The sequence below is a fragment of the Zootoca vivipara genome, chromosome 1 (genome assembly GCF_965207765.1).
Source record: "Zootoca vivipara chromosome 1, rZooViv2.hap1.1, whole genome shotgun sequence".
Taxonomy (NCBI): Eukaryota; Metazoa; Chordata; class Lepidosauria; order Squamata; family Lacertidae; genus Zootoca; species Zootoca vivipara.
Genome location: NC_142582.1, coordinates 337,061 through 350,815, shown reverse-complemented (window position 1 = coordinate 350,815; position 13,755 = coordinate 337,061). Strand labels below are relative to the sequence as shown.

Here is a 13,755-nt window from a genome sequence, read left to right as displayed (position 1 = left end):
GGGGGGGGGAGAGACGGGTGTTTCCGCCTCGTGGAACAAAAAAGGCCTTTGGCGCCCGGCTCCTTCCGCCGCCTCTTTCTCGCCCTGCAAGGTGAGCGCCTCTCTCGGCCCCGCCCCCTTGCGCAGAGCCGTCAGCCAAGCCCCGCCCCCTCCCCTCCCTCGGCCCCCCCCGGCCCGTCTCCCGGAGCCCCGTGCACGCATGCGCCGGCTTCCCCGAGCCTCCTTCTTCTCACGCCCGAGGCGCCTGCGAGGAGGGCGGCGGCGGCAGCGCCATGGAGCGGGTCGGGGCGCAGCAGCAGCAGCAGCAGCAGGCAGGCCCGGCCGGGAGGAAGAGGCAGCCCAACCGCGAGAGGCCCGCCGCGGCCGAGGACGATGCCCTCAACCAGATCGCTCGCGAGGTGAGCAGCGACCGGGGGCGGGGGCGGAGGGAGGGGGGCGCGCCTGCCTGCCTGGCTGGCTGGTCTCCCGGAGGCGCCTCTTGCCTCTTTCCGCTCTTCTTCCCTCCCTCCCTCCCTCCCTCCCAGGGCGCCCGGGGCGGGGGAGGGGAGGCTGGGGCCGGGGCTGTCACCTCGGCCCCTGCCCCTCCCCTTTCACGTGGGAGCTGTCAGGTGCCGCTGCCCCCCTCATTTCTCCTCTCCCCCCTCCCATCAACTTCCGGGAGGCCGTTCGGGGAGGGGGGGAGGGGTCCAGCCCAGTTGCGGCCACGGCAGAAGAAGGGTTAATAAGCTCATTCATATCCCCTTAATGAGTCCCCCCCCCCTCTTTAAAATGTTCAATAAAGTTTGTAATCACAAAGTATTGTTTTCCAAGACAAAACCGTTTCTCTTAGTGGCAAGCATAGCTGCCAAGTTTTCCCTTTTCTCACGAGGAAGCCTATTCAGCATAAGGGAAAATCCCTTTAAAAAAGGGATAACTTGGCAGCTATGGTGGCAAGGTTTAAATTAAAGGCAGCAGTCTCCCTTGTCTGGAGCCGTGACTGTGCGTGGCTGGTGTACACACAGACACACACACACAAACATTTGTATACTGTATATTGTTTTATTTTGAGTATTTCATTTATACTGCACCTTTTCCCTTTCACGTAGCTCAGGATGTCATGCATGGTTCTTCACTCCCCTCTGCTCAACCAATCCCCACAACAGCCCTGTGAGGCACGTTGGCATAGCTGCCAAGTTCTCCCTTTTTTTAAGGGAAATTCCCTTATGCTGAATAGGCTTCCTCGTGAGAAAAGGGAAAACTTGGCAGCTATGGGTTGGGCTTGAGAGGCAGTGCCTTGCCCCATGGTCACCCAGTCAGCTCCAAGACCAAACGGGGATTTGAACCCTGGTCTTTCCCCTGCACTCCAGCCACTATGCCACACTGGCTCTGATTTGATTAGTATAGTCACCAACCATTGTTCTTGTAGTTTATATATCTATTTATTGCAATTATATCTCACATTTCATCCAAAAAGATGAAGGAAGGCTTAACCTTTTATGTATTTGGGTTCTGTATGTTGCTTCTTGTGTTCCATGGCCACTGGACCCTGCTACTTATTTACCTTTCCCTCTTTCTTTCGATACCTTTCAGTAATATAACATATGATCTGCCAACTGGTAACGGTATAAGGCTTCATACCGTAGTTCTCACAAAAGAAGCTGTAGTCCAGAAACACACAGCAAACCTGTTGGTCTTTAAAACATGTTTCATATACCTATAAATTCTTTCTCTCATGGGCATACAGTATATTGGTTCCTCTAACTAACTTAAGGTGCTAAAGGTCAGGAAAGACGTGAGAGCTTATGAAGTAACTGTTTTGGCTGTTACTTCTTTAACGGAAGTTCGATCTTTAGGAGGTGATCTCGTTCTGCACTCTGAGCTTTGCTCACTTTTTTTCTGTACTGTTCTGCAGCAACAACTTTTTGGGTGAGTTAAGTAACCTCAGGAGGGAAGTAGAAGATGAGGAAGTCGATATCTGTACTGACTGTGGTGAGATGCTTGTCCTTTTTAAACTCAAGCCCTCCAGATGGTTTAGGTCAAGGGTTGGCAAAGGTTTTTTTTTGGCTTGGGCCAGTTCACGGTCCCGCAGGTGCCACGGTGGGTCGGAGCGTGCACACGCATGTGCAAACACTATTTCCAGTGCTCCTTCCGGCTCAGAGGAGGAATGTGCAGCTTCCCATTGGCTGCAGGAGCTTCCTGCAGCCAATGGGAAGCTGGCCAGCGTCACAGAAGGCGGTCCCCGCAAGTGGGCAGCGGGGATCCATGGGCCAGTTAAACGACCCCTTTGGGCCGCTTAGGTTGCCGACCCCTGGGGGTTCTCTCCCTCCCCACCCCTTTGTACATACTGTTGCTGTGTGAAGGAGAGAAAGAGAGAGAACTTCCTTTTCTGACATGTTCCCAAAGATGGTTAAACCCATATCCTTCTAATAGACTGCCCTAGCTCTACTGACTGGCTAGCGTGATTTTTGTGTGTCTCCTGTTATACTGTCTCCATCTTTTGAGCAACATTGTAACATTACAAAATATTCATTCATTCATTCATTCATTCCCTGCCCATCTGGCTAAGTTTCCCCAGCCACTCTGGGCGGCTTCCAACAGAACATTAAAATGCAATAATCTATTAAACATTAAAAGCTTCCCCAAACAGGGCTGCCTTCAAATGTCTTCTAAAAGTCTGGTAGTTGTTTTCCTCTTTGACATCTGGTGGGAGGGCGTTCCACAGGGCAGGCGCCACTACCGAGAAGGCCCTCTGCCTAGTTCCCTGCAACTTGGCTTCTCGTAGCGAGGGAACCGCCAGAAGGCCCTCGGCACTAGACCTCAGTGTCTGGGCAGAATGATAGGGGTGGAGACGCTCCTTCAGGTATACTGGGTAGAGGCCATTTAGGGCTTTAAAGGTCAGCACCAACACTTTGAATTGTGCTCGGAAATGTACTGGGAGCCAATGTAGGTCTTTCAATCACCTTCAAAGGTAGCCCCACATAGATTGCATTGCAGTAGTCCAAGCGGGAGATAACAAGAGCGTGCATCACTCTGGCGAGGCAGTCTGCAAGGAGGTAGGGTCTCAGCCTGCATGCCAGATGGAGCTGGTAGACAGCTGTCCTGGATACAGAATTAACCTGTGCCTCCATGGACAGCTGTGAGTCCAAAATGACTCCCAGCCTGCGCACCTAGTCCTTCAGGGGCACAGTTACCCCATTCAGGACCAGGGTGTCCTCCACACCTGCCCGCCTCCTGTCCCCCACAAACAGTACTTCTGTCTTGTCAGGATTCAACCTCAATCTGTTAGCCGCCATCCTCCATCCTCCAACCACCTCCAGGCACTCACACAGGACCTTCACCGCCTTCACTGGTTCTGATTTGAAAGAGAGGTAGAGCTGGGTATCATCCGCATACTGATGAACACCCAGCCCAAACCCCCTGGTGATCTCTCAACAATTGTTGAATTGTGCGCTTTAGTTTGCCTGCAAATCTGGATCATAGAATCATAGAGTTGGAAGAGACCACAAGGGCCATCCAGTCCAACCCCTTGCCAAGCAGGAAACACCATCAAAGCATTCCTGACAGAAAGAGACTCCACCACACTCCTTGGCAGCAAATTCCACTGTCGAACAGCTCTTACTGTCAGGAAGTTCTTCCTAATGTTTAGGTGGAATCTTCTTTCTTGTAGTTTGAATCCATTGCTCCGTGTCCGCTTCTCTGGAGCAGCAGAAAACAACCTTTCTCCCTCCTCTATATGACATCCTTTTATATATTTTAACATGGCTATCATATCTCCCCTTAACCTTCTCTTTGCTTTGAAAGTTGTTAAAAGTTCATGTTCCCTTTTACCTTTTGCCCCCTGGAATGAAATACAGTCATACCTCCCTTAATTTTGACCCAGATACTCTCAATATGGCTTTGAAGTTTTAAATCCTGGATCTCTTCACAGGTATACACATCCCTGACATATAACACCACTCCTCCTCCTTTATTGTTTGTTCTATTTCTCTGAAATAGATTGTATCCCTCTATTACTACATTCCAATCATGAGACTCATCCCACATGAGGATGATCAAACATTGATTTTGCATATTGGTTTGTAGGTAATCTATACTTCATTCAATGCATAGTTTTCTAGATTTGGACAAAATAACAATCTATTGTTTGATAGAAGGCACAAATGAAAGCTCCATATATGTGGAGAAAAAGGGAGCGTAAAGGCTGTTTGTAATATAAAAGAAACAACAATGGCTTCTCTAACTACAGGCAGTGAAGCCTTACTTCTATGATACTGAGCAGGTTTGGATAGTGTGCAAATGCTCCATAAAGGTGAAAATATGTGCTTTCAAAACCCTGGCATGTCATGTAACTGGTGATTGATTCAGGACACACAGATGGATCTCTCCCCACCACCACTTGTGGCTGTACTCCCTTGAGAGAGTTTCCAGTTTCCATCTATCTTGGGCAAGTGTAATAGTAGCTGTAGCAAGGGAGGGATGATCTGAATGCATTGTTCCCAAGCTTAGTTGCTGTCTGTGGGAAATGAAAGTTCAGATACTACTAACGCAGCGTGACATGTAGACATGATCTCAAATACAGTCCTACCTTGGTTTAAGTACGCCTCGGTCTGAGTATTTTCAGTTTAAGAACTCCGCGGACCTGTCTGGAACGGATTAATCCACTTTCCATTACTTTCAATGGGAAAGTTTGCTTCAGGTTAAGTATGCTTCAGTTTAATAATAATAATAATAATAATAATAATAATAATAATAATTTATTTATACCCCGCCCATCTGGCTGGGTTTCCCCAGCCACTCTGGGCGGCTTCCAACAGAAAAATGAAATAAAACACTTAAACATTAAAAGCCTCCCCAAACAGGGCTGCCTTCAGATGTCTTCTAAAAATCTGGTAGCTGTTTTTCTCTTTGAAATCTGATGGGAGGGCGTTCCACAGGGCAGGAGCCACCACCGAGAAGGCCCTCTGCCTGGTTCCCTGCAACTTGGCTTCTCACAACGAGGGAACCGCCAGAAGGCCCTCGGTATTGGACCTCAGTGTCCGGGCAGAACGATGGGGGTGGAGATGCTCCTTCAGGTATACTGGACTGAGGCCATTTAAGTACTCCACGGACCATCTGCAACAGATTAATCCACTTTCCATTACTTTCAATGGGAAAGTTCGCTTCAGGTTAAGTACAGACTTCCGGAACCAATTGAGTTTGTAAACCGAGATACCACTGTAATTAGAAATTCTCACCATTCAAAATGACCAAAATATTTATAACTCATCTTTCAACAAATAGTATCCAGAACAGCTAACGAAAAAGTTCAAAACAATAAAATGCATTAGTACTTTTACTAAAATACAAAATAAAACAATGAAATAGTAATCTAAAAGATTTTCTATATTGCCTCCCTCTTGAAATGCTCATCCAAAAAAAGCCTGATTTAACTTGCTACTGAAAGGAACTATTTCCTAGTAAGCATATCATGTGAAAAACTTAAGATAGGAACAAAGGATGCTACCTTATGCTGGGCCAGACAACTGTCCCATCTGGCTCAGTATTGTCTACACAAACTGGCAGTAGCTTCCTAGGGTTTCTGGCAGTGTTCTTTCCCAGCCTTTCCTAAAGGTGTAATGAATTGGACCTGACCTTCTGCATGCAAAGCAGCTGTTCTACCACTGAGCGATGGCCCTTCCTCAAACTCGGAAGCAGTCTGAACAGTTCTGATAATGCTAAATCTTCCCCAACTTTGTACACATGAGATGTTTTAGAATACACCTCCCATCAGCCTCAGCTAGCATGGCCACTGGTCACGAATGATGGGAGTTATAGTCCATAACATCTGGAGGGTACCATGGGGGCTTGACTTAGTGCATTTGTGCATTGCCCCTCCTCTCATCTCTCCTCTGGCACAGCTGTGAGAAGGAAAGTGGAAACATGCATTTTCAAGTACCCATCAAGTTTGTTAAATCAAAAGTGGAAAGAAATGAAGTTAGTTTTAACAACTGTTTGTCTGAACAAGCAGAGTTCAAACCATGTTCTATTATCCCGGCTTGTTAGGGTAAACTATAATTAAAACTAATCAAATTGACTAAAAGTTAAAACAATGTTCTGCAGCTGGTTGAAAACAGAAGTAGATGCTTTCTGTACTCTTCTTTGCGGCTGGAGGCGGGGGACACGATTGTGGCTTGGTACTGCATCTGAACTGGGCCACAGCTGAGCTGTATAGCAGCTTATGTATGTTAAGCCAGTTTGTACAGACTGCAGTCAAACGACTGCATTCGGATATAAAGCTGAACCACGGGAGCATGGGAGCATGTGGACAGCAGCAGAACATCTCCCCAGGAGAATATTGGTTCTCCACCCTGTTTCTGCAGCCAGCTGCTATAAGGGAAGGGGTACTGGCTGCCAAGACGGGCTTCAGTCAAGCAGCTGGGTATTCTCAGATGAGGCGGAGAGACAACAAACCAACATCAGTTAAAACAAAGCACTGTTTATTTGAATGTCTGAGTTGGGTTCTAACTTATTCAGCAAATCATGGTTAAAACTATCTATGGCCTAGTGTTCTGTCTAAATGTAGTATATTCTTTTAAAGTAAGTATCTGAATATTATCTGCATTGCATATTCATTGGAGGCTTTTGAAATGAATTAGTTAAGAGTGTTGGACTTGGGCTGAGCTGAAGTACCCATGAATCTCATTGGCTGATGTTGGGCAAATCTCTTTGTCTCAGCCTGAACTTACATCACAATAAGGAAAAATGGGGTTGCCCCAAGAAGCATTTCCCAAATTCAGGTAAGAATAGTGCAGAAATGAACACTTGTAACAAGTGTTGTTTTTTTAGTATACTAATTTATATTAACATGACATGGTATAAACTTAGTATGCTATATCATTATGCTTCATGAAAGGAAGCCACACTGTGCTTATGAACACAAGTGCGCACCCACGCACCCACCCATATCACCAAAGATCACCAATTTAACGCAGTTGGTGAGAAAGCCTATCCCTAATTAGGAAGGCAATTAGTATTTTCCTGGCTTTATAGAAATGCTTGATAATCCACTGCTCATACTTAAAGGCCCAAGTAGAAGCATAAGAAACCAAGGTTTTGTATGAATATGAAGAATAATTTCTAATATACCTTGGTTAACCAAGATCTTTAGTACATACATAATATACAGCGCCATAAGTATGATTCCTGGAAGATCTTGATCCAGTGTCCTATTTTTAATCTAATTTACTATTGTGTGATGTTTGTAGCAATATATACTTTACCTTTATACTGAAATGTACAACAGACTGTTTTCTTTAACTAAAGTGATATGGCTCATAGGGTTGCAGAAGGGCACTCCCCCTTTCTAGATTTGTTTCCAGAACTAAGTGCTTTGTAACATTTGGAGTGTTTATGTGAACAATTTCCCATTCTTCCAGTTGTTTATATACTGCTTTTTAAATGCTTGATGGAGGCCAATAAATTTCAGGTAGAGTTTATTTGTTTCTGGGCTTGGTACGTCTTGCATCTACAGGATGTGAGAGCAGTTTTTAAAAGGAAATCAGTGTGAACAAATAAAAGAAGGAAACTGTACAAATTACTCATGTTGCATAAAGTCAAGCTCCTACACAATACCAAGAAATTGCACTTAGTGCGGGAATTATACTTTTAAAAGTCTTTTTATTAAATACTAGCTGGCCCGGCCACGCGTTGCTGTGGTTCTTTCCTGTGATTTCCCCCCCCACTCTGTCCGGACACATGACTTACCCTGCCCCCTCCTCCCCCCACCCCCTGGTTCATCCCTGTGACTGCCCCCACCCTGTCCCAACCCATGAGCTTTCAAGCCCCCTTCTTCCCCCACCCCTCAGGCACATCCCTGTGACTGGCCCCACCCTGTCCTGACTCATGAGCTATCAAGCCCCCTCCTCCCCCCATCCCTCCCCCCTGTATTTCCATACTTGGGCCCCCACCCTTGGAGAAGGAACTGTCAGCTTCTGGTTTCTATTTCCCAGCATGCACTTTCGTCTGAGCCCTCTGTTGTCCCCAGGGATTGTTGTCCCCTCCCCCCTGTATCTCCATACATTGGCCCCTGCGCACGCATCGTGAACATTTTTATATATTTAGATTAATTTTTTAAAAAATAAGAACATGAGAAGCAGAAGTTATTATTGTTTAATTTTATTTTTGGGTTGTCATTTATTTTGGTGGGTATTGTATGATTTGGGCGTTTTGTGTTTTGTGGTTTTTTTGTTATTTGGATTTTCTAATTTTGGAGTAGGTGTTTTGAATGTAGGATGTGGTGTTGGTTTTTTTTTAATTGTGCTGTTTACAGTTTTATTTCTCTAGTTGGGGTTGTCATTTATTTTGGCTACAGGTAGGTAGCCGTGTTGGTCTGGATCGAAGTAAAATAAAAAAAAATCCTTCAGTAGCACCTTAAAGACCAACTAAGTTTTTATTACTGAAGGAATTTTTTTTATTTATTTTGGCGTTTAGTGTATGATTTTGATGTGGGTGGTTGTTTTTTGGTTTTTTATTTTTGGTGTAATTTTTTGGAATGTGGGATGGAATTTATTTTGTTTTTTTAATGTGTTGTTTGTAACTTTTTTAAAAATGGTTTTTATTGTGGGTATAATTGAGGAGTATTTGGTGTTGAGGAAGGTGGGGAGAGGTCCGTTTGGGCAAAGAAAAGGATCAGGGGTGATGATGCACCCTGGGACCCAGAGAACTACTTTAAAAATCTCAACTGAGGGGGGGAATCAAATAGTGAAGCCCCACAGCCCCGTCGCAACAGAAGGCGCGTTCCGAAGTGCCCGAGCTGTTCGGTTCCATAAAAAACCCAGGAAGTGGTGAGGGGAAGGTAGGGGATTGTAAATCGGGGGGGGGGGGGATTGGCCACTGCAAATATCCGAGGACTTAAAGTGGGGAGAGAAAGTGCATGGTTGTTGGTTTTTTTAAAGACGCAGAGGCTTGCAATCAGTCATAGTATAAAGCCTAGGTTAAAAGGGGAATGACTGCCCTTACTTAAAATGGCCGCCGCAGCCTCGCATGTGACACAACACCCACTAAATTAAAAAGCAAAAACCCCTCGCCGTGCCCCCAAGTGCATGTTAGGGGAAATGATGAATGACTGCCTAATACTGCCAGGCGTTTATTAATGCAGTCGCTGGGAGAGGCTTTGGGCTTGGACATTGGAGGTGGAATGGCCGTTTTGGCAGTTGTTGGACGGTGGTTGATGATGTAACGATTTGGAGATCTGCCTTTCTATTGGATGCTGCTGGAGTCTTCAGGGCTTCTGCTGATGATATATAATTAGGGTGCCACTTTTTGTGTTTAATCATTATTTTAGGTGTGAAAGGTGTGGTTTTTTGATAATTTTAAAATGTTAGATCCCTCCCCGATGGGCAAGGTACGCTTTGTCCTAATTTGATGCAATTCGGTTCAGCAGTTACGGTGCAAGGTTGGGACATCCGCACACGCAGTGGGAACACACACACACACACACACATATATATATCTTGTTTTACAAAAGTATGCACAATGTTTCTTTTTTCAAGTTACGTTTTCTACTGATCAGTTTCATTTGTTGAGACATTAGTGTTACATTAGGAAGAAAAGGGAGAAAGAGGTGGAGAAGGGAATGGTGGGGTCGGGGCAATGTTTCTATTCTGCTTATTGTATGTGTGGGGTTTTAGGTCAGCATCACTTGTGTGGGTTTTCTTTACTATTCACTCATATTCCTTTGGTGGTGAGAGAAGTTGGGGTTGGCCTAGGGTGTGGTTGGTTGTCTTTGATTGGCTGTAGTGAAATTTGTTTTCATGTGTGAGTGAGGTGTATGTGTGTGTGCTTGGATCAGGTTAGCCAGATTGATTGATTCGAATGCTGTTGGCGGATTCTTGTCATTGTCTTGTTGGGCTGTGTATGTGATAAAGGGGAGCCATACTGTACGTAGCAAAAGTTGAGTTGCAGGAAACAAGTATTTCCCCCCCCCAATATTATTTATTGTTTTCTATGTAAATACAAGAACACATAACTACAGTAACTTGTCCAGTGGTACTTTCTTATTAAGTTTCATATGCAGTACACAGTACACAAGCAATATGTTTATTTAAGCATTATCAATTCACACATCTTCTCCAGAGATTCTTCTGTTGAGGGTGGAATAAAAGTTATGTTCTGTCTCATTTATAAAGGAAAATAAAGGAAACCAAGTCTCACCAAAAGTGTCTATTCTTGAAGTGCCTTTAATTACCCTTCTGTGATGAGTAAGGCGGCATGATAGAACCACATTCGAAATAACCAAATTCCAATGGGGTTTTCTATAGATTGTTTCCAATATTAGGGTATTGTTAATCAGGCTGCTGATAACAGGAAAAAGTACTTCTCAACCTTTTGGCTAAGACCTAGTGTGGAAAGGAAGTATTAAAAACCTACCAGCTGGTTGTTTGGAACTAACAGCCAGCGTGTGTGTGAAGGACTTGTGGGCAATAGTGATAAATAAGTTTCTTTTTCTTTTGCCTCTTCCTCCCAGGCTTTTACTAGAAATATGTACAGTTAAGCATTTATGCTGTTGTCTAATCTCTTCATCCCCACCCTTGCCACAATATCATGCACCATCACGGAAGGGATATGTTACACTTTTTGAGGCTTGGTTCATGCTCTTATTATGCACAAGACACATCTGTGGGTGCAGTACAGTTAAGTAATATCATTTTCAGCATTCTCTTTGCCTACTTAAGACCACATTCTGCCTATTGAATGGACACAGCCGTAGGTGCTGGAGAAGTAAAAGTTGTCTTTGTCTTCAAATATACCGTAGTTTACTCCTAGGATGTTGGTAATTATGGTAGTGCTGTTGTTGCTGTTTATATCATGCTTTTCCTCCTGAAGGAGCTCAGGGCAGCAAACACATCCAGAATAATAGGATTTAGGGCTGAATTATAGACCTGCTGGTACAGTGGTACCTCAGGTTAAGTACTTAATTGGTTCTGGAATTCTGTACTTAACCTGAAGCAAACCTTTCCATTGAAAGTAATTGAAAGTGGATTAATCCGTACCAGATGGGTCCGCGGAGTACTTAACTTGAAAGTACTCAACCTGAAGCGTACTTAACCCGAGGTATGACTGTATAGGGCTGTATATAATATAATAATGTTCCCAAAGCTCTCCGATAGGCCTGGTTTACCCAAGCATGAGTTGGTAGAATGGATTGCACAACTTCTGAGACTGCAGCTGGCACTGAGCCTCTTGGGCTTGCCAATCGGAAGGTCTGCAGTTCGAGTCTGCGCATTGGGATGTGCTCCCATTGCTTTGTCCCAGCTTCCGCCAACCTAGCAGTTCAAAAGCATGACAGTGCCAGTATATAAATAGGTGGGAAGGTAAACAGCGTATCTGTGCGCTCTGGCTCCTATCACAGTGTCCTGTTGCGCCAGAAGCGGTTTAGTCATGCTGGCCACGTGACCCAGAAAGCTGTCTGTGGACAAAGGCTGGCTCCCTCGGCCTGAAAGTGGAGCTGAGCCCCATAGTCACCTTTGACTGGACTTCTTCAACCAGGGGTCCTTTACCTTTTTACCTGCAGGTGGTGGGTCATATTTTGAATGCTTCCTTTAGTTAGATATTCGTTGCAAATTTTCTAGCTGCAATGTAGGCAAAAACCCAAGTTTAGAAACTTTATCCACGATGTGATTTTTCTTCCTTGCTGGTTCATATATTTTCACACGTGGTATTCTACCTGTAGGCTGAAGTGGCATTGTCCATTCTGCCATCTCATTCCACTGCTAATAATAATAATAATAATAATAATAATATATTACTTATAACCCGCCCATCTGACCGGGTCTCCCCAGTCACTCTGGGCTGCTCCCAACAGAATATTAAAAACATGATAAAACATCAAGCATTCCCTAAACAGGGCTGCCTTCAGATGTCTTCTAAAAGTCAGATAGTTGTTTATTTCCTTGACATTTGATGGGAGGGAATTCCACAAGGTGGGCACCACCATAGGTGCCAAGTTCCGAATTGGAAAATCCAGGATCAGCAGTACCGCGGCACTGGAAGTCACTTCTACACCCTTCCGGACATGCGTAGAAGCAACTTCCTATGCCGCTGTGCCCATTTCCAAAATGTCCGCAGCACCAGAAGTCGCTTCTATGCATGTCCGGAAGTGCGTAGAAGCGACTTCCGGTGGTGGTGTGGCACCAGAAGAACATGGCCACTGGCAGGAGCTCCGTAATCTGGGGGAATACGGGGTATTTTGCCATTCGGGACACCTGCGGGAAACGGTAAGAAAATACGGGGGTTTCCCAAGGAAAACGGGGTACTTGGCAGCTATGGCGCCACTACCCAGAAGGCCCTCTGCTTGTTTCCCCATAACCTCACTTCTTGCAGTGAGGGAAGTGCCAGAAGGCCCTCAGAGCTGGACCTCAGTGTCGGCACTGTACAATGGGGGTGGAGACGCTCCTTCAGGTATACTGGGCCGAGAAGATTTAGGGCTTTAAGGTCAGCACCAACACTTTGAATTATGCTTGGAAACGTACTGGGAGCCAATGTAGGTCTTTCAGGACCTGTGTTATGTGGTCTCGGCTGCCACTCCCAGTCACCAGTCTAGCTGTCGCATTCTGGATTAATTGTAGTTTCAAAGGTAGCCCCACGTAGAGCGCATTGCTATAGTCCATGCGGGAGATAACAAGCGTGCACCACTCTGGCGAGACAGTCTATGGGCAGGTAGGGTCTCAGCCTGCGTACTAGATGGAGCTGGTAGACAGCTGCCCTGGACACAGAATTGACCTGTGCCTCCATGGACAGCTGTAAGTCCAAAATGACTCCCAGGCTACGCACAGTTACCCCATTCAGGACCAGGGAGCCTCCACAAGGGCCTTTTTGCTGCAAAAGGCCTGTTTTCAGTTTACCTGTCCCATCCCCTTGTTAGGCTTCAACCTCAATCTATTAGCCACCATCCAATCTATTAGCCGCCCTATGTAGACTAGGCCTTAATGTTTCAACATTCTGTACTTAAAAGCTTGGGCTTTGCATCCTTCTGCAGTAAGGATTATGAGTCTCTTGTTCAGTAGAGTGTGCCACTCTGAAAATGTATTCTTAGCTACTGTCCTCAGGTCCTGTCTGAACATCTTTATTATACACAACTAGCTGGCCTTGTCACGCGTTGCTGTGGGTTATTTGTGTTATTTCCCCTACCCTGTGCCGATCCATGACTTATCCCTGTGATTCCCCCCTCATCCCCCTCCCTCTTCCCTGTGAATCCCCCAACTCTGTCCTGATCCATGACCTATTATGCCCCCTCTTCCCCCCGGCTTATCCCTGTGATTTCCCCCCTCTCCTCTCCCTAACCCCCCCACTTACCCCTGTGATTTCCCTCCTTTCCTCTGTCCAACCACCCCGGGTTATCCCCGTGACCCATTCATTTTGCACACAATCATTCCCCCAATGCGCGTGTTCTGTAAAATTTTGCCCTGTCCGAACCCTGACTCCCCTACCCACGTGTGTTATGTGGAATAACATTTATTTTACCCAAAGACGTGGCCCTGTAAAAGGCCCATATTCAGTTGATTCTATGCTGTGGCCTATTTGGCCCCGCCCACCCCCACCCAGGCAGGCCCCTAAATCCACTCAGCCAAGTCCACAAAGCCAAAGCGAGATACTGTGGAGAGGGCAGTTTCATCCCTGTTCTGACCCATTACTTATCCCTACCCCCTATTCGCCCCCCATCCCTCCCAGCCAGGCCCCTACCTCCACTTGGCAATGTTGGGCCTTGTTGCTGCAAAAGGCCTGTTTTCAGTTGGTTGC

General features: G+C 45.8%; 1 protein-coding gene across 50 annotated transcripts in view; it reads left to right on the top strand.

The window, feature by feature from the left end:
- The first annotated feature begins 250 nt into the window (after positions 1-250).
- LRRFIP1 (LRR binding FLII interacting protein 1) overlaps positions 251-13,755 on the top strand; it is a 133,207-nt gene continuing 119,702 nt past the window's right edge. For all 50 annotated transcript variants that reach the window (XM_060282805.2, XM_088675378.1, XM_088675355.1 and 47 more), the window contains exon 1: positions 251-398. In XM_060282805.2, coding sequence (XP_060138788.1) covers positions 273-398 — 126 coding nt within the window. In that variant the 5' untranslated portion in view covers positions 251-272. The remainder of the gene's footprint in view (positions 399-13,755) is intronic.